The following is a 27,472-nucleotide window of genomic DNA, read 5'->3' on the forward strand; positions in this document are numbered from 1 at the left end:
TCCCCGGAAGGTGAGGGGGGGGGGGGGGTTGGGTAACTTTAAAAGCTCATGCCATAAGTGCCCTCCTCTATGTGTCTTCCAGGGTGTATTGCAGTCCCTCCTAATTTTTGACAGCCCACGCACGCTTTGCATGATTTATGAGTCTAGGTTTCCCACTAAGAATTTTAATAGAATGTGTAGGAGGTCCTCCTTTAATATGTAACGCAGGCTGTATCAGAGTCCCTCTTTCCCTATAATTTTTGGCAGTTCCTGCATTGTCCACATAGGCTTTGTAAGGTTTAGAGTACCTCCTTCATAAATTAAACCGGTTATGTCTGACCATGTCACACACACAATGTGTTTAGCGTGTGCTGTCCCTGTGCTATCCGCATAGCACAAGGACAGCCTGAGCCTCTATACTTGCCTATTCATGGCGCTGCTGTGTCCGGTGCTGCTGTTGCTGCTTCCGGTCTGAGGGACAGTGAATATGCGATGAGCGGGGGTCGGAAGCAAGCGACTGCAGCGCTGGAGACTGGCGACTATAGAAAACCATTTTATTTCCCGACATATGTCACACTGATCACATCAGTGTCCGGTCCTTGTGACACCCATGCTGCCAGAGAAAAATGAACATGTCTACGTGTGGGGCACATAGACACGTATGCTCCACACAGACTGTGAAAACACTCCTGTGTGCAAACCCATTGCTTTTAATGGGTCTATTTATGTCCGTGCCTCCGGTACGTGTGAAAACAGACCTCACATGTACCGAGACAAATGTGTTAAGAAGGCCTAAGGTTGCATTTACTGGTCAATACCGGTAAGTGTAGCTTTATTTCCCCCTCCACGATGTTCTCTACTGTATCATAGGCGATGGGGAAATATGGTGAAAGACTCGAGCATTCGTGCTCGCTCATTATTACTTTAATAAAGCAGGTGGCTCTGGAAAAATTGAAAACCTTTCCACTTGGAAAATAAAATAATCTTTAAAAAGCAAAAGATTACAAGAGTCAAAAACTTTTATTCATGGATAAAAAACAAAAACACTTTCTACATTGACAATTGACATTGTATTAAATACAAGGAGGTAAACTACTTCTGTATTGTGAAAGTCACTGCAAGGCTGACCAGCAGCATGAACATTGAGATACTGAGCAGGACCGTGATGACCACCATTCCTCCAGAGCGTCCTTCAAATACGAAGCGCATCTCTCTCGGATTCGGAGGAAGATCTGTAGTTCAACCAGAAACATTTATTAGCGTACACTGTAATAAGTCCTTACTCAGGTCGGGTCCAGATGAGAATATGGCGTATGATGTGAGAATCAGATGGATTATGCGAAGGACACTAGGCTCAGGCTCTGCTATGAGTGAGAGCAGAGTTTAATCTACTGTGATTGTATTAGGTGCGGAGAAGATGGGAACACTAAATTTCTCCATCTGTTCCACAAGTCAGACTGTATTGATGACATCCAAGTCTAGTCCAATGTTGCACACACCCATAGACTTGATAGGTGCGAGACTTCCTGACAAAAAAAAAAATAAGATCTTTGTGATTGGATCACAGGTGTAGAGAAGATGGAGAGATTATTCTCTCCATTTTCTCAACTGCCTATCTCTGCATAAGTCAGACTGTATTGATATCTGAGTGCAGTCTGATATTTCACACACCCATAGACTTGTATGGGTGCGAGACTTCCTGACAAAAAATAAATAAAATCTTTGAGCTTCTACCATTAAAAATTGAAGGAGTTTAAACATGTATGGAAAATAAAATATATCTAGAATGGATGTCTGAATGAGGTTCTACTCCAGTCCATTTCCGGCTTTAACTGGAGGAATTCGGGGCAGTATTTGGACACTCACCTCGCGTCATGAAGGGCTGGGACCAGTTGGTGTAGGCAATCTGTTTATTACTGTTATACAACATAAAACGGATCCTGCAAAAGAAAACCATGCCAATTGCTTTAAATCCAAAGAACAGAAAACTACTACAGAAGAGTTTATCTGTCACAAGCTCAATGCATACTAATTAGAGGGGAGATCTATAATATGCGGGGGGGCAGGGTTTAAAGTATCAGGATGATAAAAATCAAATGTCCATGCAACAAACTCCAAATTAGAACTAGGAAAATCAATTCTCTAGATTTTTATTTTAGATGTTTTCGTTAAGAAACTCATCAAAAGGTGAAGAAAGCAAGTCCGGTCATCAGACGCGAAAGAAGATAACGAACAGAGCCACAAATTGGCCTGACAAACTTTTAATGGTGCTGTAATGTTACGGGAAGGCATTTGTCTGCATGGCAGGAGGGGGAAATAGCCCCACTGAGTCTACTGACGTCAATTCATACACGTGGGAAGATCACAATGTTTACTGGTTAAGTGTCAGATGAGCAGAAAGTTTTTAGCTCCACCATGATCTTAGGAAGAGTACAGTAGTTTGTTAACCTCTTGTATCAAGTAGCTACCCAACTGCTCAGTTTGCATCTATAATGCTATGTGAAAGGCCTCTTTTTCAGGTGGTGGGGGGGGGGGTACCTCAAAGTGCCCACCCCCTAAAAAAAAAAAAAAAAAAAAAAAAAAAAAAACCCTCACTGTTAGTGTATTCAGGCTTTTGGCAGCTTAACCATTTCAGGTTTCGAAAGACACCTATCGGTTAAAAGAAATTACCAGACCATTCTTCTGGTGTGCACCATATGGAACATTTCTTTCTTTGCAATACAAGTGAATAGGAAAAGTCCAAAGCCCCCCTCTCCAGTTTTCTTTGGAGAATTTTCAAGTTTGAGGGGAGTGGGGGCAGGAGGAACAACTAGAGCCTAGGAAGTGACCAGACAGTTGACCCAGGGCACAAAAGCCAACGTATACCGAAGAGTCACTCGCTGGGGCCCAAGTTTGAAGCATCAAGTGCACATACCCTTAGCGTAAATTAGGCAAAGGGTGGGGGCAGGAGAGCTCGGGGCAGAAAAAAAAAAAAAAAATAAAATAAAACACACACAACAAAAAAAACAAGTGCAGTAGTGTCTAATCCAAGTATCACTATGTAGTTAGAAAGGCGATACACTCACCTGATAAGGTTGTGTGAGCCACAACCTCTAGCATTGCAGTATTCGCTTGCTTCAACTCTTCAGATTCACCTATGAGACTGCCACTCTTGTTTTCATTTCAGCCCTGCAGTATTTACACCCCAATCAGATTATGCACACTTTTTTTCCCCCATTTATCCATTTTCTGTGATTTTTTTTTTTAAATTGGGTAGGGAGGGGGGGGAGGGGAATTGACAACTGTGACGCCCTGGACAAGCCAGGGGTCACAGGTAATGACATCACCACACCCTACACCCCGGTTAGGCACATCAAAGCTAGACCCAAAAATCCTTGTTGCTTTCCTCCAGGGGCTGATGTTCACACCAGGGGGTGGGCCAGGCGGTTGGTCCTGCCCACCGAGGAGTTCACAGTCCTGGAGGCGGGAAAAGAGCAGAGTTAAGCTAGGGAAGTGAAAGTGGAAGGAGGAAGAAGTGAAGTGGAGTAGAGCAACTGACTGAGAGCATCCGGGTGTGTGCCCCGGACAGAGACAGCAAGGTTAACAGACGGCGGTGACTGTCTGCAGGAGTGGCCTATCGGAGTTGCCGTAAGGACCGTTGACGGGCGGTGGCCCGGCGGTACCGGACCGGTACACAAGGAGAAGCCAGCACCATTGGCAGGGGCCTTTCGGACCCCGGCAAGGCTTGGAGTCGCCGTGAACTTGCCAAATCCGTCAGTGAAGGGGACCTCCGGGTTTCCAAACAACTAAGTCCCGATTGAAGGCAACAGTCCAACCGTATGAGAGAGACACCGCCACGGCACCAGTTTCTCAGGGCCAGCACCTGCGGGCAAAGAGGGGCTCCTCCGGCCCATATCCAAGCCGGGGAGCGGGTTACCGGTGGGAACCCATTGGAACCAACAGAAGTACTAGGTGCAGGGAAAAAAAGACAGTCACCGTTAACTACCGGGGAAAAGCAACAGCAGCCGTCCGTGGGAACCGTCTTTCCAGCCGTGTGTTTTACCGAGAACTGTGTCATCGTCTCAGGCTGAGTGAGTACCACCGTGCCGTGCGGCACAGTGCTGCCCCCGCGACCCGGCCCCGCAACCGGCCTGCCATCACCCATCCTCCCACCCATCACTGGGCCCCGGGACAACCAACCCCTACCCACGGAGGGGAGAACTAACAACTCAGCTGCTCCCTGTCACCGCTCCCGGGATCCCCGTCCAGAGCAGCGGTGGTGTTACCAAAAATCACCACAACCGTGGGTGGCGTCACGGACAATAACCAAATCCCCACCACCAATACACCCCTTTCACTCACGGGCGAGGAGCGCCGCTCGAGTCCCCGGGATCCGGCACACCGCTCGAGCCACCACCGAGCAGCGGCAGCGGCCGGACCCGAGCAGTGGGAGAGCACAGCGTCCCCTCCTCCGCCCACGACACAACCAGTATATAAAAAGGTCGAGGGATTGCAAAGCAGCAGCATAGCTATGAGATCAGAGTGCACAGATCATTAGACCGTGTTTTAAAAAACAGGAAAGAAAGAAAAAAAAAAAAAAAAGAAAAAAAAGAAAAAAAAAAGTCCAGTGGGATTGGGGTATATTACTGCAGAGCTGAAACACATTGAAAATTAAAGTGACAGTTCCATAATAAGTGAATAATAATCTGAAGGGTTAAGTAAGGTGGGAAGGTGCTGTAGCTGCATAGTCATTCCAACTGTAAACGGACCTGTTATATACACATACTGCACTTACAGAAGCAGAGAAAAGAAATTGATTGTTACTTCTCAGAATACAACAAGAGCCATCATATCTAACTTACAAGTACGTCGTCCCCGGGAGAACTCGAATTACTTGATCAGCGTTCTGATTACTGAGGTCTGGTCCTACTTGAAACACGTATAGATCTAATGGTGAAGGTTCTCCAAACATGGATTTGCATTGTGGTACATTGAATCTGTCTGGTACAACAAAGGTTTCATTGTTTCCTAGGTAAAAAAAAAAAAAAAAAAAAAGACAAAAGAAAGAAATACTCAATGACAGAGCTAAAGTAGGAAACCAGTCATAATACTAGGACACTATTAGACTGCGTTCACATGCATCGGTTACAATGTGAGAATGTGGCAGTAGGGTATGTGCCTATGGTGTCTTTCAGATTGATTTGAGGAAGGGCGGGGGGGGGGGGGGGGGGGGGATGAAGGAGAAAAAAAAATAAAAAAAATAAATAAAAAAAAAAAAATAGTAATGTAGCCATAACCCCTGAATTCTCCAGAACCAAGCTTACTGTGTATCAAAAGCATCCTATAGGGAATGTCCACTTCAGTCCTGTGGAAGGTCTGGCTATCATTTCCAAAAGGTGGTCTTGAAGGGCTGTTCCAACATTAGCAAATATTCAGCTATCGACAAGATTGAGAATTCCACTACAGAGACCATCACAGATCCAGATAACAGCGCTCTGAAGTGCTCTCTCTAGATCTATGGTGTAACGCTGAACATCAATTATTGCTGGAATATAAAGGGAGACCTGCAAAGTGATTTGTTTTCAATAAGTGGAATTGAGACAATATTTTTTGGGGAATGTGACTGTACGCCACAAAGAACGCAGATTGAAGAAAACAAGAGTTTTGGGTAGGGCTGAGATACTTTGAGACCATAGGAATGAGATGAATCTGCAGACTAATGCTGGATCCTGCTAAATTTGGTCAGATCTATTGACAATCTGAAGTCTGTAATTGGACCCGTTGAAGCACAAAGGAGGTGCGAAACGGCCGTCGTCCACTGGGGGCCCGTACCCGGCTCTTTCCTGCACTGAATGAAGTAAATAAAGCACTTTGGAATATTGGATGGATTGTGTCGTGGCTTTTTCTCTTTTGTTGGATTGGACAATCTGAAGCCTGTGCTGACCTTAAGGCCCCGATGCACAAGATTAAGTGGGCTGAGGAACTCACCAACAGTCCAATGAGTATGGGCTTCAATGTAAATCAGGCTCTGGACTCGCATGCGAATAGCACTCGGACCCTGGCCTTACTGAGGGTGAAAATGGGAAATCAGATATTTGTTGACCAGTTTTAGACTTTGATTAATGGTAAAGTATGATGTACACAGGAGATCCGGGTGCTGCCCAATAGTGCACACTACAATATTACATCAGATTCCTAAATATTATGGCAGAAACACCTCTGTATAAGATTTGACATTTGGAAGCACAGTAGTGATGTAGAGAAATAGCTATAATAACGCTCTGCTTACCCAGGATCTGGACCTCCACCTCTATCAGAGAAGTACTTCTAGGAGCTACAGATACATCCAGTGCCCGGAGCATCCATGCCTCATACAGGCAGTAAGGGGGCATCAGCCAGATCACAGAAGAAAGGATTATGTCTTCAGAAAAGAGGGAAATTTCATATTCTGAAAAAGGAAAGAAGTGGGGAAAAAAAAAAAAAAAAAAAATTATAGAAGTGGGCAAGAGGGGTCATAGAGAGCAATGGGGAGACAACATCTGAAGTAGAAGCTCATGTGGACTGGACAATGGCAGGAGGAAGAGAAAGCCTTTGTAGAGCAGGACTACTAGACAGGAAAAAAAAAAAAAAAAAAAAAAACACACCACACTTAGCAATTCTAACAAAGTGGAGTGGATTTTACTGTGCATTTAAAAGGGAAATTAGCAGATTTTTGCCATTTCATCTGAAGACAGCATAGAAAGCTAAGATTTAAGACACAGAATTCAGCGATCTGTCACATGGCAGGCTGTGTGTCATTTACTAAAACCCCAGTAATTATTGCTGCGACTAGCCGACACTCGTCCAACTCCACCCCCTTCTGTGATAAGCAGCTCACTGTCTATAGACATTGTAAATACAGATACAAAAAAAAACCAAAAAAAAACAAAAAACCCCTCATGGTCTATAGTGTCTACAAGTGGTCATGCTTAAGGGCACAAAGAAAAAGGCCTTTAAAAGATGGCCACAAGACAGCACACTCCTCAAGATCAACTACATACAAAAAAAAAAAAAAAAAAGGAGGAGTTTTAAAAAAAAAAAAATTCATAAAAACAAAATTTTACTTAAATAGGTTTTTAAAAAAATTATATAATTTGAGATATATATATATATATATATATATATATATATATATATATATATAAATTTTTTAAAAAACCTATTTATCTCAAATTATATAATTTTGTTTTTATGAATTTTTTTTTTTTAAAACTCCTGCCTTCTATTTTTTTAATTCAAAATCTGAAATATATATATATATATATATATATATATATATATATATATATTTCAGATTTTGAATTAAAAAAAAAAAAAAGTTTATATTATGTACACCCCCCCCCCCCACACGCACACAATATTTTTTTCCCCCCATTTCTACTCCATATTCTGTATAGCTTGTAAGATTTAATGTCTATCTCCACTGTGGAAAATAGACCTGACTGTGCAAATTGTGGAAGGGTGAATGAGACCTAAGGCTATGTTTTGTAGGAGATAAAATCATGGGGGAAAATTCCCCCCCCACCATGATTTTATCTCATACAAAACATAGCCTCATAGTCATATTCACATTTGCATAATTTGCACAGACATGAAATCTTCCCTTTATACTTTGCTTAGTGCAAGCTATACAGAATATGGAGGAGAAATGCAAAAAAAAAATAAAAAAAAAAAAAATGTGAATGCGTGAAATGGCTTATCACACCCTCTGGTGTGTGTTTGCTGGACAGTATATATAAGTGCACCCTTTACTGGGCGTCTCCTTCCAAGCCTCATAAAAAAAAAAAAGCATACAATTAAAAAGCCCAATGTGCCACCTGCTTCACACTAACTTCCAAAGATACTTCCATACACAAAGCCAAGGAGAATCTTACTGTCTAGCTGTAACGCCGGCTGTTGACTGACAATGCATCTTGTAAGAAATAAGACATTGAGTAAACTCCTCCATGATATGAGCCTCATTTCTCCAGGAGAACAGCCCCACTCTGCTGAGCTGCCAGAGGCCAAGTGTCTGGGATTGTCTGCAGCTCTCTAGATTGCTAATTAATACCCTTGGTCAATGATCATTCACTGCTCTATGGTGATGACTACACACCCACTCATTAGGCCGGATTCACACACAGCAGAGATGGGTCAGGCTGCTTTCACACTTAGGCCTGTGACACACATCCGTGCCTCCGGTACGTGTTTGTCATTTTTTACACGTACCGGCGGCACGGAGACACGTTCAGCAATGCTACCCTATTGTAGCAGGCAAACACGTAAAACCACACGGAACGTGTGTCCGTGTGCGTTTGTACGTGTGTGCGTTTTTCAAAGCGCTGACATGTCAGTGTTTTCTCCGGCAGCACGGGTGTCACACGGCCCGCACCCGTACCACACGGGTGTAGTGTGGATGCGGTCCCGTGTGACACGCGCCGGATAAAACACACATGTCAGTGAAAAAAAAAAAAAACATTTACTCACCTTCTCCTGCCCTCCTGTCTCTGCCGCTGCTGCCACTTGCTGCCGACCGCCGCTCATTATTCCATTGAATATTCACTTCACTTCCTGGCAGCAGCAGCAGCGAGGAGACGGGCGGGCTGGAGACCGAGGATCAGCACCACGGACAGCAGCGCGGACAGCAGGAAGGACCAGGTGAGTATGTTAATTACCGGTTCTACGTGTGCTATCGCGGATAGCACACGTAGAACACACGTGTCCCGCACGTACCAGAGACACGTACTTACCTGCACGCAACACGCAGGGGAAATACGTGTCTCTCGGCACGTGCGTGAATTTCACGTGAATGTGGCAGAGGCCTTACGTTATTTTGCATCCGTCGCAATCCGTCACCTTGAGGAATTACGGTATTCTGCAAAATATTTTGCAGGAATCCAGTTTTTTCCCCATAGACTTCTATTAGCGATGGATTGTGACTGATGGCCTTGTGTTGAATCCGCCACATGGCGGATCAGTTGTTTACTTACTGACGGTCAGGCGGGAGCAATGCTACATGTAACATTTTTTGGAGCGGCAAAAAAACGCACTCCGAAGGATTCCGTCGCCATCCATCACAACCTATAATGTATGTCTATGGTGCTGGTTTCCGGTATACTCTACTGAGCATGCCCAGTATATTTGGCACACCCACTGGGATGTCCCAAACACAAACGGATCACGACGGATCTGTTGTAAAATGGATGTAACGGACGCGACGGATCAGTTTTTTCACAGGATTCCAGTGAACGGAATCGAGTGAAATAACACATCCGTTGCGTCAGTTGACATCTAAAAAACGACGGATCCGTCGTTCAGTCTCAACGATGGACCTGGCCAATTTAAAACAACACAAGTGTCAAAGTAGCTTTATTTAGGCTGCTTTCACACATCAGTTTTTTGGCATCAGGCACAATCCGGCAAAAAATGGATAAAACGGATCCGGCGCCGGATCCGGTTTTACCCTATAGTCTTATATTGGCACCGGATTGTGCCACATGGTGTTGCGTTTCATCTGGCGTGCGCCGGATCCGGCAAAAGTTGTCTGTTCGGCCGCCGGACAGGACGCACCATGTACGGCCTCTTTTACACATCACTTTTTTCCATCATGCGCAATCCGGCGTTTTTTTTGAAAAATGAATCCGGCACCGGATTCGTTTTTCCCTCATAGTGTTATTTTTGAGCCGGATTGTGCCGCATGGGCTTGCTTTTTGATCCGGCGTGCAACGGATCCGGCGAAATGTGTCTGTGTGGCTGCCGCAAGGAACGCAGCATGCAACTTTTTTTGTGAATGTCATAAAAACAGATTGCGACGGATCCGGCAAAGTCCGTTTTTTTACAATGGTAGTCTGTGGGCGACGGATCCGGTAAAGTTTTTGGGCATGCCCAGAACATATGTAAATTCACTTCTGGAATGAAAAAAAACCCCTCTCTCGCCGGAAGGGGAAAAATGAGACTGATCTGTTTTTTTGCCTGATCCGTCACATCAGTTCTGTCACAATCTGTGACGGTTCCGTCGCACCAGGCACAATCCAGTTTGTGCCCGAAGAAAAAAAAATGTGAAAAAGTAACGTTTTTTGTTGAAATTATTATATCATAATTATTATGTCATTATACAACACACCGGACGGCGCCGGATCCATCATAATACGGCAAAAAACGCAATGCAGCGACGGATTGAGCATACTCAGTATTGCAATGGATCCGTCGAAAAACAGAAGAAACGGATGGAAAAAAACTGATGCGATGGATGCGTTTTTTCGACGGTTCCATCGCAGAAAATGTTCTCGCCGGATTTTGCCTGATGCCAAAAAACTGATGTGTGTGTCCACCCCCGGAAAGTGTACACTCCTGAAAATGGTGCACAACAGATCGCACGCAACTACGTCTTGGGTGTCCACCCCCGGAAAGTGTATACTCCTGAAAATGGTGCACAACAGATCGCACGGTGAGTCCATCTGCACCATTATAGTCAATGGCCCCATTGGCGCATACATCCAAAACCCGGGGAGTTTGGATGGAAGCCCCAACAGGACCACCAAATGGAGATTGGAGCACAGTGTATAAGGGGCCTTAGCCTAAGGGCGGCTTTGCACGTTGCGACATCGCACGTGCGATGTCGGTGGGGTCAAATCTAAAGTGACGCACATCCGGCGTCACTTTCGACATCGTACTGTGTAAATGCTAGATGATACGATGAACGAGCGCAAAAACGTCATTATCGTATCATCGTTGCATTCACCGACATTTCCATAATGCCGGTGCCGCGACAGGTACGATGTTGTTCCTCGTTCCTGCGGTAGCACACATCGCTGTGTATGAAGCCGCAGGAGCAAGGAACATCTCCTTACCTGCCGCTGGCGGCTATTCGGAAGGACGGAGGTGGGCGGGATGTTTACATCCTGCTCATCTCCGCCCCTCCGCCGCTATTGGCCGCCTGCCGTGTGACGTCGCTATGACGCCGCACGACCCGCCCCCTTAGGAAGGAGGCGGGTCGCTGGCCAGAGCGACGGGCGCAGGGCAGGTGAGTGCATGTGAAGCTGGCGTAGTGATAATTTTCGCTACGCCAACTATCACACGATATCGTACTTGCGACGGGGGCGGGGACTATCGCCTGCGACATCGCAGCATCGGCTTGCGATGTCGCAACGTGCAAAGCCCGCCTAAAGCGGGCTTTACACACTGTGATATCGGTCCCGATATCGCTAGCGTGGGTACCCGCCCCCATCTGTTGCGCGACACGGGCAAATCGCTGCCCGTGCCGCACAACATCGCCCAGACCCGTCACACTACTTACCTTCCCGGCGACGTCGCTCTGACCGGCGAACCGCCTCCTTTCTAAGGGGGCGGTCCGTGCAGCGTCACAGCGACGTCACTGAGCGGCCGCCCAATAGCAGCGGAGAGGCGGAGCTGAGCGGGACGTAACATCCCGCCCACCTCCTTCCTTCCGCATAGCAGCCGGGAGGCAGGTAAGGAGAGCTTCCTCGTTCCTGCGGTGTCACGCGGAGCAATGTGTGCTGCCGCAGGAACGAGGAACAACCTCGTTACTGCTGCAGTAACTAATATTTGAGAATGGACCCCCCATGTCACCGATGAGCGAGTTTGCACCTTTTTGCAATGATGCAAAATCGCTCATCGGTGTCACACGCAACGGCATCGCTAATGCGGCCGGATGTGCGACACCAATTTCGTGACCCCAACGAGTTTGCATTAGCGATGTCGTAGCGTGTAAAGCCCCCTTAAGGCCTCATTCAGACATTCTATGGTTCTGTACGAGTGCTCGCCATAGTTTGTACTTGTATCTGTGATAGTCTATGGGTCTGTGCACATGTCCATGATTTTTCAAGGAAAAACGCACAGACATCTCCAGTTTACATTTGAGCATTGGATAAAAATCAAAAATAAAAGTCAATGGATCCATGAAAAATCGGACTGTCATGGAGAAGGTGGAGAAAGTCCATGCATTGTGGCCCGATCTTGGGCTGATTTATTGGGTCTCCTAAATGCACCCTTATACCATGAACTGCACCTGTACATAGGAATTCCATTGTAAAAACCATATGTACATTTTGATGGAGTTTTTGATCTAAAGGCCACTTTACACGCTGCAACATCGCTCAAGCGATCCCGTTGGGGTCACGGAATTTGTGACGCACATCCGGTCACTTTAGCGATGTCGTTGCATGTGACACCTATGAGCGATTTTCCATCGTCGCAAAAATGTGCAAAATCACTCATCCGTGACATGCCCCCCTATTCTCAATTATTGTTGCTGCTCCGTGTACGATGTAGTTCGTCGTTGCTGCGGCAGCACACATAGTTATGTGTGCCACCGCAGGAACGAGGAACCTCACCTTACCTGCGTCCTAGAAGCAATGCGAAAGGAAGGAGGTGGGCGGGATGTTACGTTCCGCTCATCTCCGCCCTTCCGCTTCTATTGGGCGCCCGCTTAGTGACGTCGCTGTGACACCGAACGAACCGCACCCTTAGAAAGGAGGCGGTTCGCCAGTCACAGCGACGTCGCTAGGCAGGTAAGTAGTGTGACGGATCTGAGTGATGTTGTGCACCACGGGCAGCGATTTGCCCTTGTCGCACAACCGATGGGGGCGGGCACGCACGATATCGGTAACGATATCGCAGCGTGTAAAGCAGCCTTTAGGCTCTGTGCACATGACACTTCTCGAGTGAGTTTTCTTATGCATTGCCAGTGGTTCTACCACCGATCTTGCTCATGTCTTTCGATTCATGCTATGTACAGTCCCTGACAGAAGTTCTGTCGCTTATCCATGTTATGTATTATGTAAATAAAAGCTTATAACCTGACTTTAAATTCATCCATTGGTTTTATAAATTACTCTTTTGAAAGCTGAAACCCTCCCAAATTGGTTTAGGTTATGAAAATAAGTTGCGGCAAAGCTGAAATATTGATAATTTAATGAACACAGAAAGCTAGGATTGGGTGCAATTATATGTCAAGCCGATGTCTTGCCAAACTCTGACATTTCTGTGTTCATTAAATGATCAATATTTCAGCTTTGCAGCAACTTCATTTTCATAACCTAAACCAAATTTGGGAGGGTTTCAGCTTTTAAAAGAGTAATTTATAAAACCAATGGATGAATTTAAAGTCAGGTTACAAGCTTTTATTTACATAACGTGGATAAGTAACAGAACTTTTGTCAGGGACTGTAGTTTGGACAGCGAGCAACATCCAAGCGGAAGTACCTGAAGAATGGACATGCCACTTCTTTTAACCATTTCCAAACCCTGAAGGGGTTAAAAAAAACTAACATAAGGCGTTATGACAAAGCCGTTGCTGTGCACTATGCTCATTTTATGGAGTGCTTATGCGGCACTTATCAAGTGGATTCCATGCAAAAAGTTAAGGTCATAAAAGTCGTCCATATCTGCTATAATTTACAACATTGTAGTGGCGTAAATTATAGTGAATCTATTGTTAACCGCGGCATACTTTTTAAAAAAAAACACTTTGGAGCTGGCGTAAAAATGCCAAAAGTATCAACATTTTTGCACAGCGTAGAGTTGTAGAAGATTTGGGACTTTTCCATGCCCCCTAGACTCCTCACACAAACATTATGATGCCCCTACAGTGTCGCTTCCATACAGACCCCCTGAATGTATCCGCTCACAGTATGATGACCCCACAGTGTCTCACTCACACATTATGAAGCCACCACAGTGCCTCCCTTAAATATTACAGTACCTCTCTTACTCATTAGAATGACCCCATAGTGCCACCAGCAGCTATGATGCCCCCAAGCATTTTCATACTACTGGTGCCTCACACACAATTTTATGCCCCCACAGTGCCCCCTTGCACGTTATGATGATGTAGCGCCCCTGAAATCCTCAGGGCACTACAGGGAACTGCATCCTCTTGGGGATGCAGGACCTACCCCCTCGGACCTGGAGTACCAGTGCCGATTCCACCAAAACACAATATAAATCCTAGTTCTCCTCTCCACACTAGGCATAGAGGGTGTGGACAGGCACATGAGCTTCATGGTTGCAATTCCCTATAGGAGGCAAAAATGCTTAAAGAGGCTTTTCCCAAAAGCAAATTGCATTTTAATCAATAGATATTACTAATAGTAACCACTAATCTTGTTGTTCCACTGATATTAAAATAAACAATGCAGCCTGCGACTGTTTCTTTAGGCTAGGAATACAAGGCTGTGACAGATAGCAGGACCATGGTATTGTTTCATTGCAATATCCTTTCAACGTGGTTGCACTATAACATTATAGTCACAATAAAGCCAAACCTTTTAGTTTTTTGTTTTTTTTTAAAACATCTTTTTTATTCAAATTTTTAAACATAACAAAAAAATTAAACAGTCAATTCCATGGTCAAATAGTAAACATCAGCATACACGAGATTGATTTGTTCGTCAATGCAACGTCAAACCTTGCAAAGGAAGAAAAAATAAAAGGTAGTATCACAAACAAAGAATAAGAATGTGAGAGTGAACCCTTCCACAATTATGTTCTTGCTATGATGTCGACTACCATCTCCATATGGTACATGCTAAGTGTCTAATGATGGTTCCAAAACCCCCAACGTCCCTCCCAGGTCTTCCAGACAATACTATTCTGTATGGTGGAAAGGGCTAATTATTTTCAGGATTTCCTGAGGACTATAATGAAAACCAATGAATTTTTTCCACAGCGGAAAAACTTTTCCTGCTGACTTTTCTTTACTCCTTTCTGCTTCTATCAGTTCCAGTCCACATAGATGTTTCATCTGAGAAATTATTGCTCCCATCGATGGAGTGTTTGGTTTAAGCGACTCACTAAACAAAGCCCGAAGAGCCACCACTAAAAATGTGTGGATGTGTGGCGCCCTGGACAAGCCAGGGGCCACAGATAACAACACCTCCACACCCCACACTCCCGGTCAGGCACACCGAAGTCAGACACAAACCCTTGTTGCCTTCCTCCAGGGGCTGATGTCCACACCAGGGGGTGGGCCAGGCGGTTGGCCCCGCCCACCGAGGAGTTCACGGTCCTGGAGGCGAGAAAAGTAGGACAGATGAGTTGAGGAGTGGAGAGAGATTAGTGTTGGAAGTGAAAGTGGAAGGAGTGAAGTAGCAGTTAAGCAGCCTGAAGTTGGTCCGGGTGTCTGGCCCGGACAGATCAGCAAGGTTGGCAGACGGTGGTGACCCTCTGCAGGAGTGGCCTATTGGAGCTAACCGTAAGGACCGTGGACGGGCGGTGGCCCGACGGTACCGGACCGGTACGCAAAGAGAAGCCAGCACCACCCAGCAGGGGCTTACGGACCCCGGCAAGGCTAGGAGTCACCGTGAATTTGCCAAATCCGTTAGCGAAGGGAACCTCCTGGGTTTCCCAGCAGCCAAGTCCCGTCAAAAGGCAACCGTCATACCGAGAGAGGGAAACACAGTCACCGCCAAGGCTAAAGTTCCCAGGGCCAGAGCCTGCGGGCAAAAGGGGCTCCTTCAGCACCCATCCAAGCTGGGGAGCGGGTTACCGGTGGGAACCCATTGGAACCGTTACACTACATAGGTGCAGGGAAAGGCAGTCACCATCAACCTGCCGGGAGGAGAAACACCGCAGCCGTCTGTGGGATCCGTCCATCCAGCCGTGTGTTTTACCGAGAACTGTGTCCTCATCATTGGCTGAGTGAGTACCACTGTGCCGTGCGGCACAGCGCTGCCCCCGCGACCCTGCACCTCGCCAGGCCCCGTAACCCGCCTGCCATCCATCCCTACCCCATCACCGGGCCCCGGGACAACCAACCCCCTACCCACGGAGGAGAGAACTAACATCCAGGCTGCTCCCTGTCATCGCTCCCGGGATCCCCGTCCAGAGCAGCGGTGGTGTCACCAATATCACCACAACCGTGGGTGGCGTCACAGACAATAACCAAATCCCCACAATCCAATCCCCACCCTTTTCACTCACGGGCGAGGAGCGCCGCTCGAGTCCCCGGGATCCGGCCCACCGCTCGAGCCACCACCGAGCAGCAGCAGCAGCAGCGGCCGGACCCGAGCAGTGGGAGAGCGCAGCGTCCCCTCCTCCGCCCGCGACAACTTGGCGTCACGAACAGGATCTTACCGCTCTGCCGTCTGGAAGAGGTGCGCCTTGTTACCGCTGGAGGGCTCCGGCCGAAAAATTGGAGAAGCCGCCATCTTGGGCGCGAAAAATTCCCGCTCGAGCGTCTCCTCGAGTAGTGGAGGCGCGAAGGCCAAAACCCCGCCCCTGTAGAGGAGGAGCCGGAAAGAGACTAAGGGGGACTGATGGCGTCTGGCCGCATGTAGCCCGCAGCTATAAAAGCAGGGACACCAGGACTCTGCGGCGATACTGGGTTCCTGGAAGACCTCATTGCCAAGATGCACAGTCCGACTACCAACGATGACGCTCCCGCACCCGGCACGGCGATGTGGCTGAGAGACCGGACCACCCCGCTGAGTAACCGTCTGCAAGCCCACATGCAGCTCCTCCTGGAGGAATGGGAGACCGACATGGCAGACGTGGTGGCTGCTATGCAGAGATGCGAGGTGGAAGAGGATTTGGAGGAGCGGGTAAGAGACCCACGCCCCTGTATTCCCGAGGGATCGGCCACTGCGGCTGATGAGCCCGGCCTGCACCCGCTCACCCTGCCTCCCTCCCCGCTACCCGTGTTAGCTGCTGCCGCCCCGCCACTAGGCCCGCTACCTGTCCAACCAGTAGCGATACCCTGCCAACCCGCCCCGGCGGACCAGCCGGCTGCAGACGCTCAGGACCCCCCTGAACCACTCCTGTGGGAGCCGCTGGGACCGCGGCCCCTTAACGAAAATGGGCCAGAAGTCCCGGCAGTGATTGCGCCAGACCCCGAGTCCAGGACCGTGGCATGGATGAAGGCCCGAGTGATTGAGTTCCACCGACGCCAGCAAAGTCAGATATACCTCATGATGGAGCAGTGGACCAGTGAAGTGGAAACGCTGGTTGCAACTTCCCCATTGTATGGGAAGGGAGCAGATGTGATGGAGCCGATGGGTAGCCCACGTCCCCATGTCCTACCAGGACCGGCCACTGCAGCTGGGGGGCCCTGCCCTGTCTCGGCCCTCGTATCATCCCTACCATTATTCCTGGGGCACCTCAGCATTGACCAACCTGATCTACTGCCCCACGCTACCGCGGAAGAATCTGATGTGCTGGATACTGGAAGCCAGGAGGCTGTGGCAGCTGGCGGCAACCCGCCTGACGCAGAGACAAGTGATGGTGACTCCAGTGACTCCAGCTCCGGTGCTGAGCCCACCCCTGAAAGTGAGGTGGCAAGTGAGCGTCTCCACTACGTGGAGAACTGGTGGTTTATTACACCCCGTGCAATGGTGGAAACGGAAACCGGGCACCCTTTTCACAGCAGGCCTGTCACTGCATGTTTGATATGCTGGTGGCGGAGGATGAGGCCGACATAGAAGAATTGGAGTAAGGGCAGCGGAATCCCATTGCAGTGTCCCCGTTGGGACCACCAGTGTTAAAAGTACCGTTTAAAAGTTGAAAATGAATGATAAGAAGAATGATAACCGAAGTTCACCTGATTGACATTCCGTGATTCAAACCGGTCGTTGCCGGCACTGTTGTCCCCGTGGGGACTGTTTTCATGTTTTGCGTAAGGGACTCCTTATGGACAAGCCTGAGAACTTGCAGGGCAACCACGAACTTGTGGCTTGTAAATAATTATGTTTGTGGCTTTCACCGTTGCCGCCTCCGGAGAGGCAGATTGGAGGAAGGGCCCGCAGTGGAGCAGGCTGGGGCCCAGCCACCACCGGAACCGGTGGCGATCCTCTGGGGGTTTCAGGGGTTCCCCATGGACGTGGGTCCCCTGAAAAGGACAGAACCCGCTCAGGTAGCTTGTGCTGGACTAGGGTCAAGGGGTGCTGCCTGTTTGCTTAGGGGCAGCATCAGGGCCAGGTTACTTGGGTGGGAGAGAGCGGAAGCCGTAACCGTTTTGCAACATTTAAGTAAGAGTACCTCCCGATGTGGGAAGATGTTATTATAATTGTAACCTGTTTTACCGTTATCTTTTCCAGTTTGTGAAAATAAAACCGGTGATGGACAGGCAGCCCGCGGATGTTCTGCATTTTACTAAGGGGGAATGTGGCGCCCTGGACAAGCCAGGGGCCACAGATAACAACACCTCCACACCCCACACTCCCGGTCAGGCACACCGAAGTCAGACACAAACCCTTGTTGCCTTCCTCCAGGGGCTGATGTCCACACCAGGGGGTGGGCCAGGTGGTTGGCCCCGCCCACCGAGGAGTTCACGGTCCTGGAGGCGGGAAAAGTAGGACAGATGAGTTGAGGAGTGGAGAGAGATTAGTGTTGGAAGTGAAAGTGGAAGGAGTGAAGTGGCAGTTAAGCAGCCTGAAGTTGGTCCGGGTGTGTGGCCCGGACAGATCAGCAAGGTTGGCAGACGGTGGTGACCGTCTGCAGGAGTGGCCTATTGGAGCTAACCGTAAGGACCGTAGAGGCGGTGGCCCGGCGGTACCGGACCGGTACGCAAAGAGAAGCCAGCACCACCCGGCAGGGGCTTACGGACCCCGGCAAGGCTAGGAGTCGCCGTGAATTTGCCAAATCGAACCTCCTGGGTTTCCCAGAAGCCAAGTCCCGTCAAAAGGCAACCGTCCAACCGAGAGAGGGAAACACAGTCACCGCCAAGGCTAAAGTTCCCAGGGCAAGAGCCTGCGGGCAAAAGGGGCTCCTTCAGCACCCATCCAAGCTGGGGAGCGGGTTACCGGTGGGAACCCATTGGAACCGTTACACTACATAGGTGCAGGGAAAGGCAGTCACCATCAACCTGTCGGGAGGAGAAACACCGCAGCCGTCTGTGGGACCCGTCCATCCAGCCGTGTGTTTTACCGAGAACTGTGTCCTCATCATTGGCTGAGTGAGTACCACCGTGCCGTGCGGCACAGCGCTGCCCCCGCGACCCTTCCCCGTCCAGAGCAGCGGTGGTGTCAGCAATATCACCACAACCGTGGGTGGCGTCACGGACAATAACCAAATCCCCACAATCCAATCCCCACCCTTTTCACTCACAGGCGATGAGCGCCGCTCGAGTCCCCGGGATCCGGCCCACCGCTCGAGCCAACACCGAGCAGTAGCAGCCGCAGCAGCAGCGGCCGGACCCGAGCAGTGGGAGAGCGCAGCGTCCCCTCCTCCGCCCGCGACAGATGTTTCTAGGAATCTTTACTTTGTCTACCATACTCTGAGATTCAGATTCGGGGGGGGCGTAATTGGTGGAAGAGCAGAGCCTGTGGTGTTTGTGGAAGTTTCGTTCCCCAACATGCTTGAATCTGGTCCCTAAAGCCTGCTTTACACCATACGATCCAGCATACGATATCGTATGCGATCATATCCGCCCCCATCGTATGTGCGGCATGTTCAATATGTTGAACGTGTCACACAAACAAATAATCCCCCGTCACACGTACTTACCCATCCATACGACCTCGATGTGGGCGGCAAACATCCACTTCCTGGAGTGGGAGGGACGTTCAGCGTCACATCGACGTCACACGTAAACATCCCGCCCACCTCCTTCCTTCCGCATCACCGGCGGCCGCAGGACGTAGGTAAGATCTGTTCATCATTCCGTTTTACCGTTCAATCGCAATCGCACGTAGCTGTTACATGCTACAATGTAACTTACGATACCGGATGTGCGTCACTTACGACGTGATCCCGCCGACACATCGTAAGATACATTGTAGCGTGTAAAGCACCCTTTACTCGCTTCCAATATATTGTTACTTCTGTGCACTACCACACCCCATGCCACAGGTTCGTAAAGGGCACCCCACACTTAGGACACTTAGGACACGCTGCAATCCGGCCAGGGCAGCTATGGGAAGGCGGGATGTTAAAGCCATACAGCGCTGTGTGCATGAGCTTGAAATAAGTGAAATTTTGACACCATCTTTTTGGAAAATCCTCAGTAATGCTGGGTACTGGAGTGTGAAGCTCTTCCTAGCTTGACGCACAGACACACATAGTTTGCTGAAAGCTCTTCTTCGCTTGGCCACATCTGCAGAATAATCCTCGAACAGAAGAAGTTTCATTCCTCTTAGACCCGCAACACACATCCGTTTAATTTGTACGTGTGCGGTACGTATTTGCACGTACCGGAGACACGTAGACACGGAGACCCATGTTATTCAATGGTAGATGGCACACACACGTAAAATCACACGGAACGTGTGTCCATGTGGTAAATACGTGTGTGCGCTTTTCTACCCGGACGACATGTCCGTTTTTGGCCGGCAGCACGCAGGCACGGACCCGCTTTAGTCTATGGGTCCGTGCCTGCACGTACCGCACACAGATTATCTCCGTGTTCAGCACGTTTCGTGCGTGTGCGTTTTTACACTAGCGATCTTATTTTTTTTTTAAATTAAATTCAGTATACTTACCTTTTTTTCTGCTGTTCTCAGTCATACTTACATTGGCGCTCGTTTTTTTTTCTTCCCCCGGCTCATACCGCTCCCCGATCACCAGCGCGGCGAGGAACAGCTGTGCAGAGAATACGCGGCAACAATTACTTTGAATATGCCGGCCGCTCATTAATCAATCTCGTATTCCCTGATTTCCCCACCCACAGACGCCTGTGATTGGTTGCAGTCAGACACGCCCCCCCACGCTGAGTGACAGCTGTCTCACTGCACCCAATCACAGCAGCCGGTGGGCGTGTCTATACTGTGCAGTAAAATAAATAAATAATTAAAAAAAACGGCGTGCGGTCCCCCCCAATTTTAATACCAGCCAGATAAAGCTGTCGCGGGCGGGGAGGGGACGCTGCGCTCTCCCACTGCTCGGGTCCGGCTGCTGCTGCTGCTCGGTGGTGGCGCGAGCGGTGGGCCAGATCCCGGGGACTCGAGCGGCGTTCCTCTCCCGTGAGTGAAAAGGGGTTTGGTTTTGGGGATTTATATTGTCCGTGACGCCACCCACGGTTGTGGTGAGATTGGTGACACCACCGCTGCTCTGGACGGGGATCCCGGGAGCGATGACAGGGAGCAGCCTGAATGTTAATTCTCCCCTCCGTGGGTAGGGGGGTTGGTTGTCCCGGGGCCCGGTGATGGGGTAGGGATGGATGGCAGGCGGGTTACGGGGCCTGGTGAGGTGCAGGGTCGCGGGGGCAGCGCTGTGCCGCATGGCACGGTGGTACTCACTCAGCCAATGATGTACACAAAGTCTCCGGTAAAACACACGGCTGGATGGACGGGTCCCACAGACAGCTGCGGTGTTTCTCCTCCCGGCAGGTTGATGGTGACTGCCTTTCCCTGCACCTGTGTAGTGTAGACGGTTCCAATGGGTTTCCACCGGTAACCCACTCCCCAGCTTGAAGGTTGCTGAAGGAGCCCCCTTTGCCCGCAGGCTCTGGCCCTGGGAACTTTAGCCTTGGCGGTGACTGTGTTTCCCTCTAACGGTTGGACTGTTGCCTTCTGTCGGGACTTGGCTGCTGGGAAACCCAGGAGGTTCCCTTCGCTAACGGATTTGACAAATTGCATGGCGACTCCTAGCCTTGTCGGGGTCCGTAAGCCCCTGCCGGATGGTGCTGGCTTCTCTTTGCGTACCGGTCCGGTACCGCCGGGCCACCGCCCGTCCACGGACCTTACGGCTGGCTCCAATAGGCCTCTCCTGCAGACGGTCACCACCGTCTGCCAACCTTGCTGTTCCGTCCGGGCCACACACCCGGACCAACTTCTGTCTGCTCCTTTACCACTTTCCTTCCTCTCACTTTCACTTCCCAACTCTAATCTGTTCTGCTTTTCCCGCCTCTAGGACTGTGAACTCCTCGGTGGGCGGGACCAACCACCTGGCCCACCCCCTGGTGTGGACATCAGCCCCTGCAGGAGGCAACAAGGGTTTTTGTCTGGCTTAGGTGTGCCTGACCGGGAGTGTGGGGTGTGTTGGTGTAGTGCTTGTGACGTCCTGGCTTGCCCCGGGCACCACATTCCCCCTTAGTAAAATGCAGACCGTCCGCGGGCTGCCCGTCCATCACCGGTTTTATTTTCACAACTGGAAAAGATAAACTGTAAACATATTACAAGTATATTAACTTCTTCCCACATCAGGAGGCACATTTCTTAGCGTTGCTAACGGTAACGGCTTCCGCTCTCTCCCACCCAAGCAACCTGGCCCTGATGCTGCCCTCAAGCAAATGGGCAGCACCCCTTGACCCCAGTCCAGCACAAGCTACCCGAGCGGGTTCTGTCCTTTTCAGGGGACCCACGTCCATAGGGAACCCCTGAAACCCCCGGAGGATCGCCACCGATTACGGTAGTGGCGGGCCTGGGCCATCACTTCCCTCCAGGCCCATCCTCCAAATCAGCCTCTCCGGAGGCGGCTACAGTTTAGCCATAAAACATATTTATTTACACACCACAAGTTCGTGGTTGCCCTGCCAGTTCTCGGGCTTGTCCGTAGCAGTTTCTACACATTGGGTTGTAAACAGTCCCCATGGGGACAACAGTGCTTCGTAGCCAACGGGCTACCACAAACAAAACTGTAGGGTCCCAACGGAGACTTGCCGTAGGGTCCCAACGGGGACTGTCAGCTGGGTCCCAGGGGCCATCCACAACACCTGGCTCCGGTACAGCTTCCTCCTGCAGCTTTCCCACAGTCCACCATCGAACAGCACGAGCCCCCAACGCCACCCTCACACAAGGGTGACACTGTCCCACAGGACTCCATTTTCAGCTGCCGATGATGCGGGTATGACTGCTCCTCCAACCGGACTCCCTAGCCTTGAGGGCCGTCTGGAACGTCAGCAGAGTCCCAATGGGGACCGACAGCAAGGTAACCGGGAACCGCTACCATGCTCTAACTTTTCTTTCTCAATCAGCAATCCCGTGGCGCAGCTGCCTTTGCTGCCGCTCCCGGTGCGGAGCACTTTCTGCTTGCTCCGGTTCAGGCGGGGTGGGAGAGGGGCCCAGCCGGAGTCCCCCCGTGCCGGCTACGACCGGTACCTTCGGTAATGAGGGACCCCGCTGTGACATGGCCTGCTCTGCCTCCTGGCAGCTGCATCCCCGCCGTGCCTCCGGTGCATCTTTGCTGACGGGCTCAGCTTTCGGCTTCTTCCATGGAAGCGGATCAGGGTGGTCACGAGCTTCTGCTGCAGGTCGGTCCGCCGGGGCGGATTGGCAGGGTACCGCTACCGGTGGTGGTGGTAGCGGGCCTAGTGGCAGGGCAGCAGCAGCCAACACGGGTAGCGGGGGAGGTAGCAGGGCGAGCGGGTATGGACCGGGTCCCTAGGCCGCGGTGACCGACCCACTAGGGGTGCAGGGGCGTGGGTCACCTACCCTCCCTTCCAAGACTCCCTCCACCTCACATCTCCGTATGGCCGCCACCACTTCCGCCACGTTAGCCTCCCACTCCTCCAGGAGGAGCTGCATGTGGACCTGCAGACGGCTGCTTAGCTGGACGGTCCGGACTTCCACCCACGCTGCGGTGCCAGGCGCGGGGACCACGGTGTTGTCGGTTGGACTCAGCATCTTTAGCAGCGGCCTCTTCCAGGAACCAGTGAATGGCCGCAGGGTCCTGGCGTCCCTGCTTCCATAGCCGCGGGGTACATGCGGCCAGACGCCATCAGTCCCCCTTAGTCTTTTTCCGGCTCCTCCTCTACAGGGTCGGGGCTTTGTCCTTCGCGCCTCCACTGCTCGAGAAGACGCTCGAGCGGGAATTTTTCGCGTCCAAAATGGCGGCTTCTCCAATTTTTCGGCCGGACACCTCCGGCGGTCACAAAGCGCACCTCTACCAGATGGCAGAGCGGTAAGATCCTGTTTGTGACGCCAAGTTGTCGTGGGCGGGGTAGGGACGCTGCGCTCTCCCACTGCTCGGGTCCGGCTGCTGCTGCTGCTGCTCGGTGGTGGCGCGAGCGGTGGGCTGGATCCCGGGAACTCGAGCGGCATTCCTCGCCCGTGAGTGAAAAGGGTTTGGTTTTGGGGATTTATATTGTCCGTGACGCCACCCACGGTTGTCGGTTGTGGTGAGATTGGTGACACCACCGCTGCTTTGGACCGGGACCCCGGGAGCGATGACAGGGAGCAGCCTGGATGTTAGTTCTCCCCTCCGTGGGTAGGGGGGTTGGTTGTCCCAGGGCCCGGTGATGGGGTAGGGATGGATGGCAGGCGGGTTACGGGGCCTGGTGAGGTGCAGGGTCGCGGGGGCAGGGCTCTGCCGCACGGCATGGTGGTACTCACTCAGACAATGATGTACACAAAGTCTCTGGTAAAACACACGGCTGGATGGACGGGTCCCACAGACGGCTGCGGTGTTTCTCCTCCCGGCAGGTTGATGGTGACTGCCTTTCCCTGCACCTGTGTAGTGTGTACAGTTCTAATGGGTTCCCACCGGTAACCCGCTCCCCAGCTTGAAGGTTGCTGAAGGAGCCCCTTTTGCCTGCAGGCTCTGGCCCTGGGAACTTTAGCCTTGGCGGTGACTGTGTTTCCCTCTAACGGTTGGACTGTTGCCTTCTGTCGGAACTTGGCTGCTGGGAAACCCAGGAGGTTCCCTTCGCTAACGGATTTGACAAATTGCACGGCGACTCCTAGCCTTGTCGGGGTCCGTAAGCCCCTGCCGGATGGTGCTGGCTTCTCTTTGCGTACCGGTCCGGTACCGCCGGGCCACCGCCCGTCCACGGTCCTTACGGCTGGCTCCAATAGGCCTCTGCTGCAGACGGTCACCACTGTCTGCCAACCTTGCTGTTCCGTCCGGGCCACACACCCGGACCAACTTCTGTCTGCTCCTTTACCACTTTCCTTCCTCTCACTTTCACTTCCCAACTCTAATCTGTTCTGCTTTTCCCGCCTCCAGGACTATGAACTCCTCGGTGGGCGGGACCAACCGCCTGGCCCACCCCCTGGTGTGGACATCAGCCCCTGGAGGAGGCAACAAGGGTTTTTGTCTGGCTTAGGTGTGCCTGACCGGGAGTGTGGGGTGTGTTGGTGTAGTGCTTGTGACGTCCTGGCTTGCCCAGGGTGCCACAAAGCCATACGGCTGAAGGCTGGTATTCTCAGGATGGGGAGACCCACGTTATTGGGAGCCCCCCAGCCTAACAACATCAGTCAGCAGTCGCCCAGAATTGCCGCATACATTATATGCGACAGTTCTGGGACTGTACCTGGCACTTCCCAATTTGCCCTGGTGCATTGGCAAATCGGGGTAATAAGGAGTTATTGGCAGCCCATAGCTGCCAATAAGTCCTAGATTAATCATGTCAGGCATCTCCCCGAGAAACCTTCCATGATTAATCTGTAAATTACAGTAAATAAACACACACACCCGAACAATCCTTTATTAGAAAAAAAACACTAACAAATTGCCTTGTTCACCAATTTAATCAGCCCCAAAAAGCCCTCCATGTCCGGCGTAATCCAGGATGGTCCAGCGTCACTTCCAGCTCTGCTGCATGAAGGTGACCGGAGCTGCAGAAGACACCGCCGCTCCTGTCAGCTCCACGCAGCAACTGAGGTGAGTAGCGCGATCAGCTGAGCTGTCACTGATGTTACTTGCGGCCAACGCTAAAAACAGCTGATCGTGCTATTCCCTTCATTAGCTGAGTGGAGCTGACAGGAGCGGCGGTGTCTTCTGCAGCTCCGGTCACCTTCATGCAGCAGAGCTGGAAGCGACGCTCGACGATCCTGGATTACGCCGGACATGGAGGGCTTTTTGGGGCTGATTAAATTGGTGAACAAGGCAATTTGTTAGTGTTCTTTTTCTAATAAAGGATTGTTCGGGTGTGTGTGTTTATTTACTGTAATTTACAGATTAATCATGGAAGGTGTCTCGGGGAGACGCCTGACATGATTAATCTAGGACTTATTGGCAGCTATGGGCTGCCAATAACTCCTTATTACCCCGATCTGCCAACGCACCAAGGCAAATCGGGAAGAGCCAGGTACAGTCCCAGAACTGTTGCATATTATGTATGCGGCAATTCTGGGCGGCTGCTGACTGATATTGTTAGGCTGGGGGGCTCCCCATAACGTGGGGCTCCCCATCCTGAGAATACCAGCCTTCAGCCGTATGGCTTTATCTGGCTGGTATTAAAATTGGGGGCGACCGCACGCCGTTTTTTTTAATTATTTATTTATTTTACTGCACAGTATAGACACGCCCACCGGCTGCTGTGATTGGGTGCAGTGAGACAGCTGTCACTCAGTGTGGGGGGCGTGTCTGACTGCAACCAATCATAGGCGCCGGTGGGCAGGGAAAGCAGGGAATACGAGATTGATTAATGCGCGGCTGGCATATTCAAAGTAATTGTTGCCGCGTATTCTCTGCACAGCTGTTCCTCGCCGCACTGGTGATCGGGGAGCGGTAAGTATGAGAGAGGGCTGCTGACTTCAGTCACTCGGGGGATTAGCGGTCACTGGTGAATCCTTCACAGGTGACCGCTAATCAGTAAACGGCACACAGACAGAGCCGCAGCATGACAATGAAGTCGGGTGAAGTTCACCCGAGTTCATTCTCATCGCGCAACTCTGTCTGCTGTCAGCCGACATGTATCAACGACATTGTGCAACACACAAACGGACATTCCACACGGACATTCCACGTACACATACACGGTCATTTTACACACAAACACGGACATTTTACACGTACACATGGCTCGCATACGCCATCACACGGATGCCATATGTACCGGAGAAACGCCCCAAAAAAGCGCAACACGGACCCGAAAAATAGACCGTAAGACACGTTCGTTTTTTTGCGGAAGTGTGTTTTAGGCCTCATGATCAATGGTTGGGTTCTCTTTCTGTAGGCCCTTATTATGTCAAACTTGTCGTTGTAGTCCAAAAATTTCATGATCACTTGGTGTGGTCTTGTCTGATCACCAGATTTTTGGGCATGGGAGCGCAGGTCTGAGCCCACCCTGTGAGCCCTTTCGACTCTACAGTCCTTATTAATTCCCAGAGCCGCCGGGAGATCTCTTTCACATAAGCGTTGAAGTTCGGCTATGGGAACCGCTTCATATCGCCCCACCATTCTCAGGTTGCTCCGCCTGGACCTATTCTCGAGATCTTCAACCTTGTCCGCTAGGCGTTTCGTTTCTGCGACCATTTCCTCTAACTGTGAGGACAGTTGCTTGTTATCTTCTTCCAGGGATGACACTCTCTGTTCCAACTCCTCTATCTGTCCTTTATGTTTGTTTAATTGCCCCTGAAAGTTGTGGAGGGCATTCTGGATAGCTTTCTCTATGGTTTTCTGGATCTCTGGCATGATATTAGCTGCAACCTCTGTTGCCATTGTTATAAAGTCTACCGTTTGCATGTGCATGTCAACTTCTTTGTTGCTGTCATTAGAGTGTTCAGCAGATTCACTCATAAAGGCATTGTGAAGCGGTTGAGATATATCAACAGAGACTTGTTCTTCCAGGGGGCTTGGTGCCATTTCTTCCTCCCTGTCGTTGCTGGCCCTGTCTCTTACGCGAGAGTAGTCCATTTTTTGTGCACTACGTAGGAGGTAC

The 27,472-nt window shown here is 50.4% G+C and overlaps 1 protein-coding gene across 1 annotated transcript; it reads right to left on the reverse strand.

The window, feature by feature from the left end:
* Positions 1–1,028: 1,028 nt before the first annotated feature.
* On the reverse strand, positions 1,029–27,396 carry LOC142255805 (uncharacterized). Its single transcript, XM_075327252.1, has 6 exons — positions 26,878–27,396; positions 7,872–8,028; positions 6,248–6,406; positions 4,821–4,986; positions 1,846–1,919; positions 1,029–1,211 (listed from the first exon to the last, which is right to left on the reverse strand). The coding sequence occupies exons 1-6, from the start codon at positions 27,394–27,396 to the stop codon at positions 1,072–1,074; spliced, it is 1,215 nt and encodes a 404-aa protein (XP_075183367.1). The 3' UTR covers positions 1,029–1,071.
* Positions 27,397–27,472: the final 76 nt, after the last annotated feature.

This window comes from Anomaloglossus baeobatrachus, chromosome 11 (genome assembly GCF_048569485.1).
Source record: "Anomaloglossus baeobatrachus isolate aAnoBae1 chromosome 11, aAnoBae1.hap1, whole genome shotgun sequence".
Classification (NCBI taxonomy): domain Eukaryota; kingdom Metazoa; phylum Chordata; class Amphibia; order Anura; family Aromobatidae; genus Anomaloglossus; species Anomaloglossus baeobatrachus.

What these genes read in the sequence shown, in the direction of transcription:
- LOC142255805 (XM_075327252.1), bottom strand. Translation starts at nt 27,396, where the DNA reads ATGGCACCAAGCCCCCTGGAAGAACAAGTCTCTGTTGATATATCTCAA. An exon ending in GGTGGAGGTCCAGATCCTGG is followed by an intron (nt 4,987 to 6,247) that starts GTAAGCAGAGCG and finishes TTTTTTACCTAG; the next exon opens with GAAACAATGAAACCTTTGTT. An exon ending in CTCCCGGGGACGACGTACTT is followed by an intron (nt 1,920 to 4,820) that starts GTAAGTTAGATA and finishes TTTCTTTTGCAG; the next exon opens with GATCCGTTTTATGTTGTATA.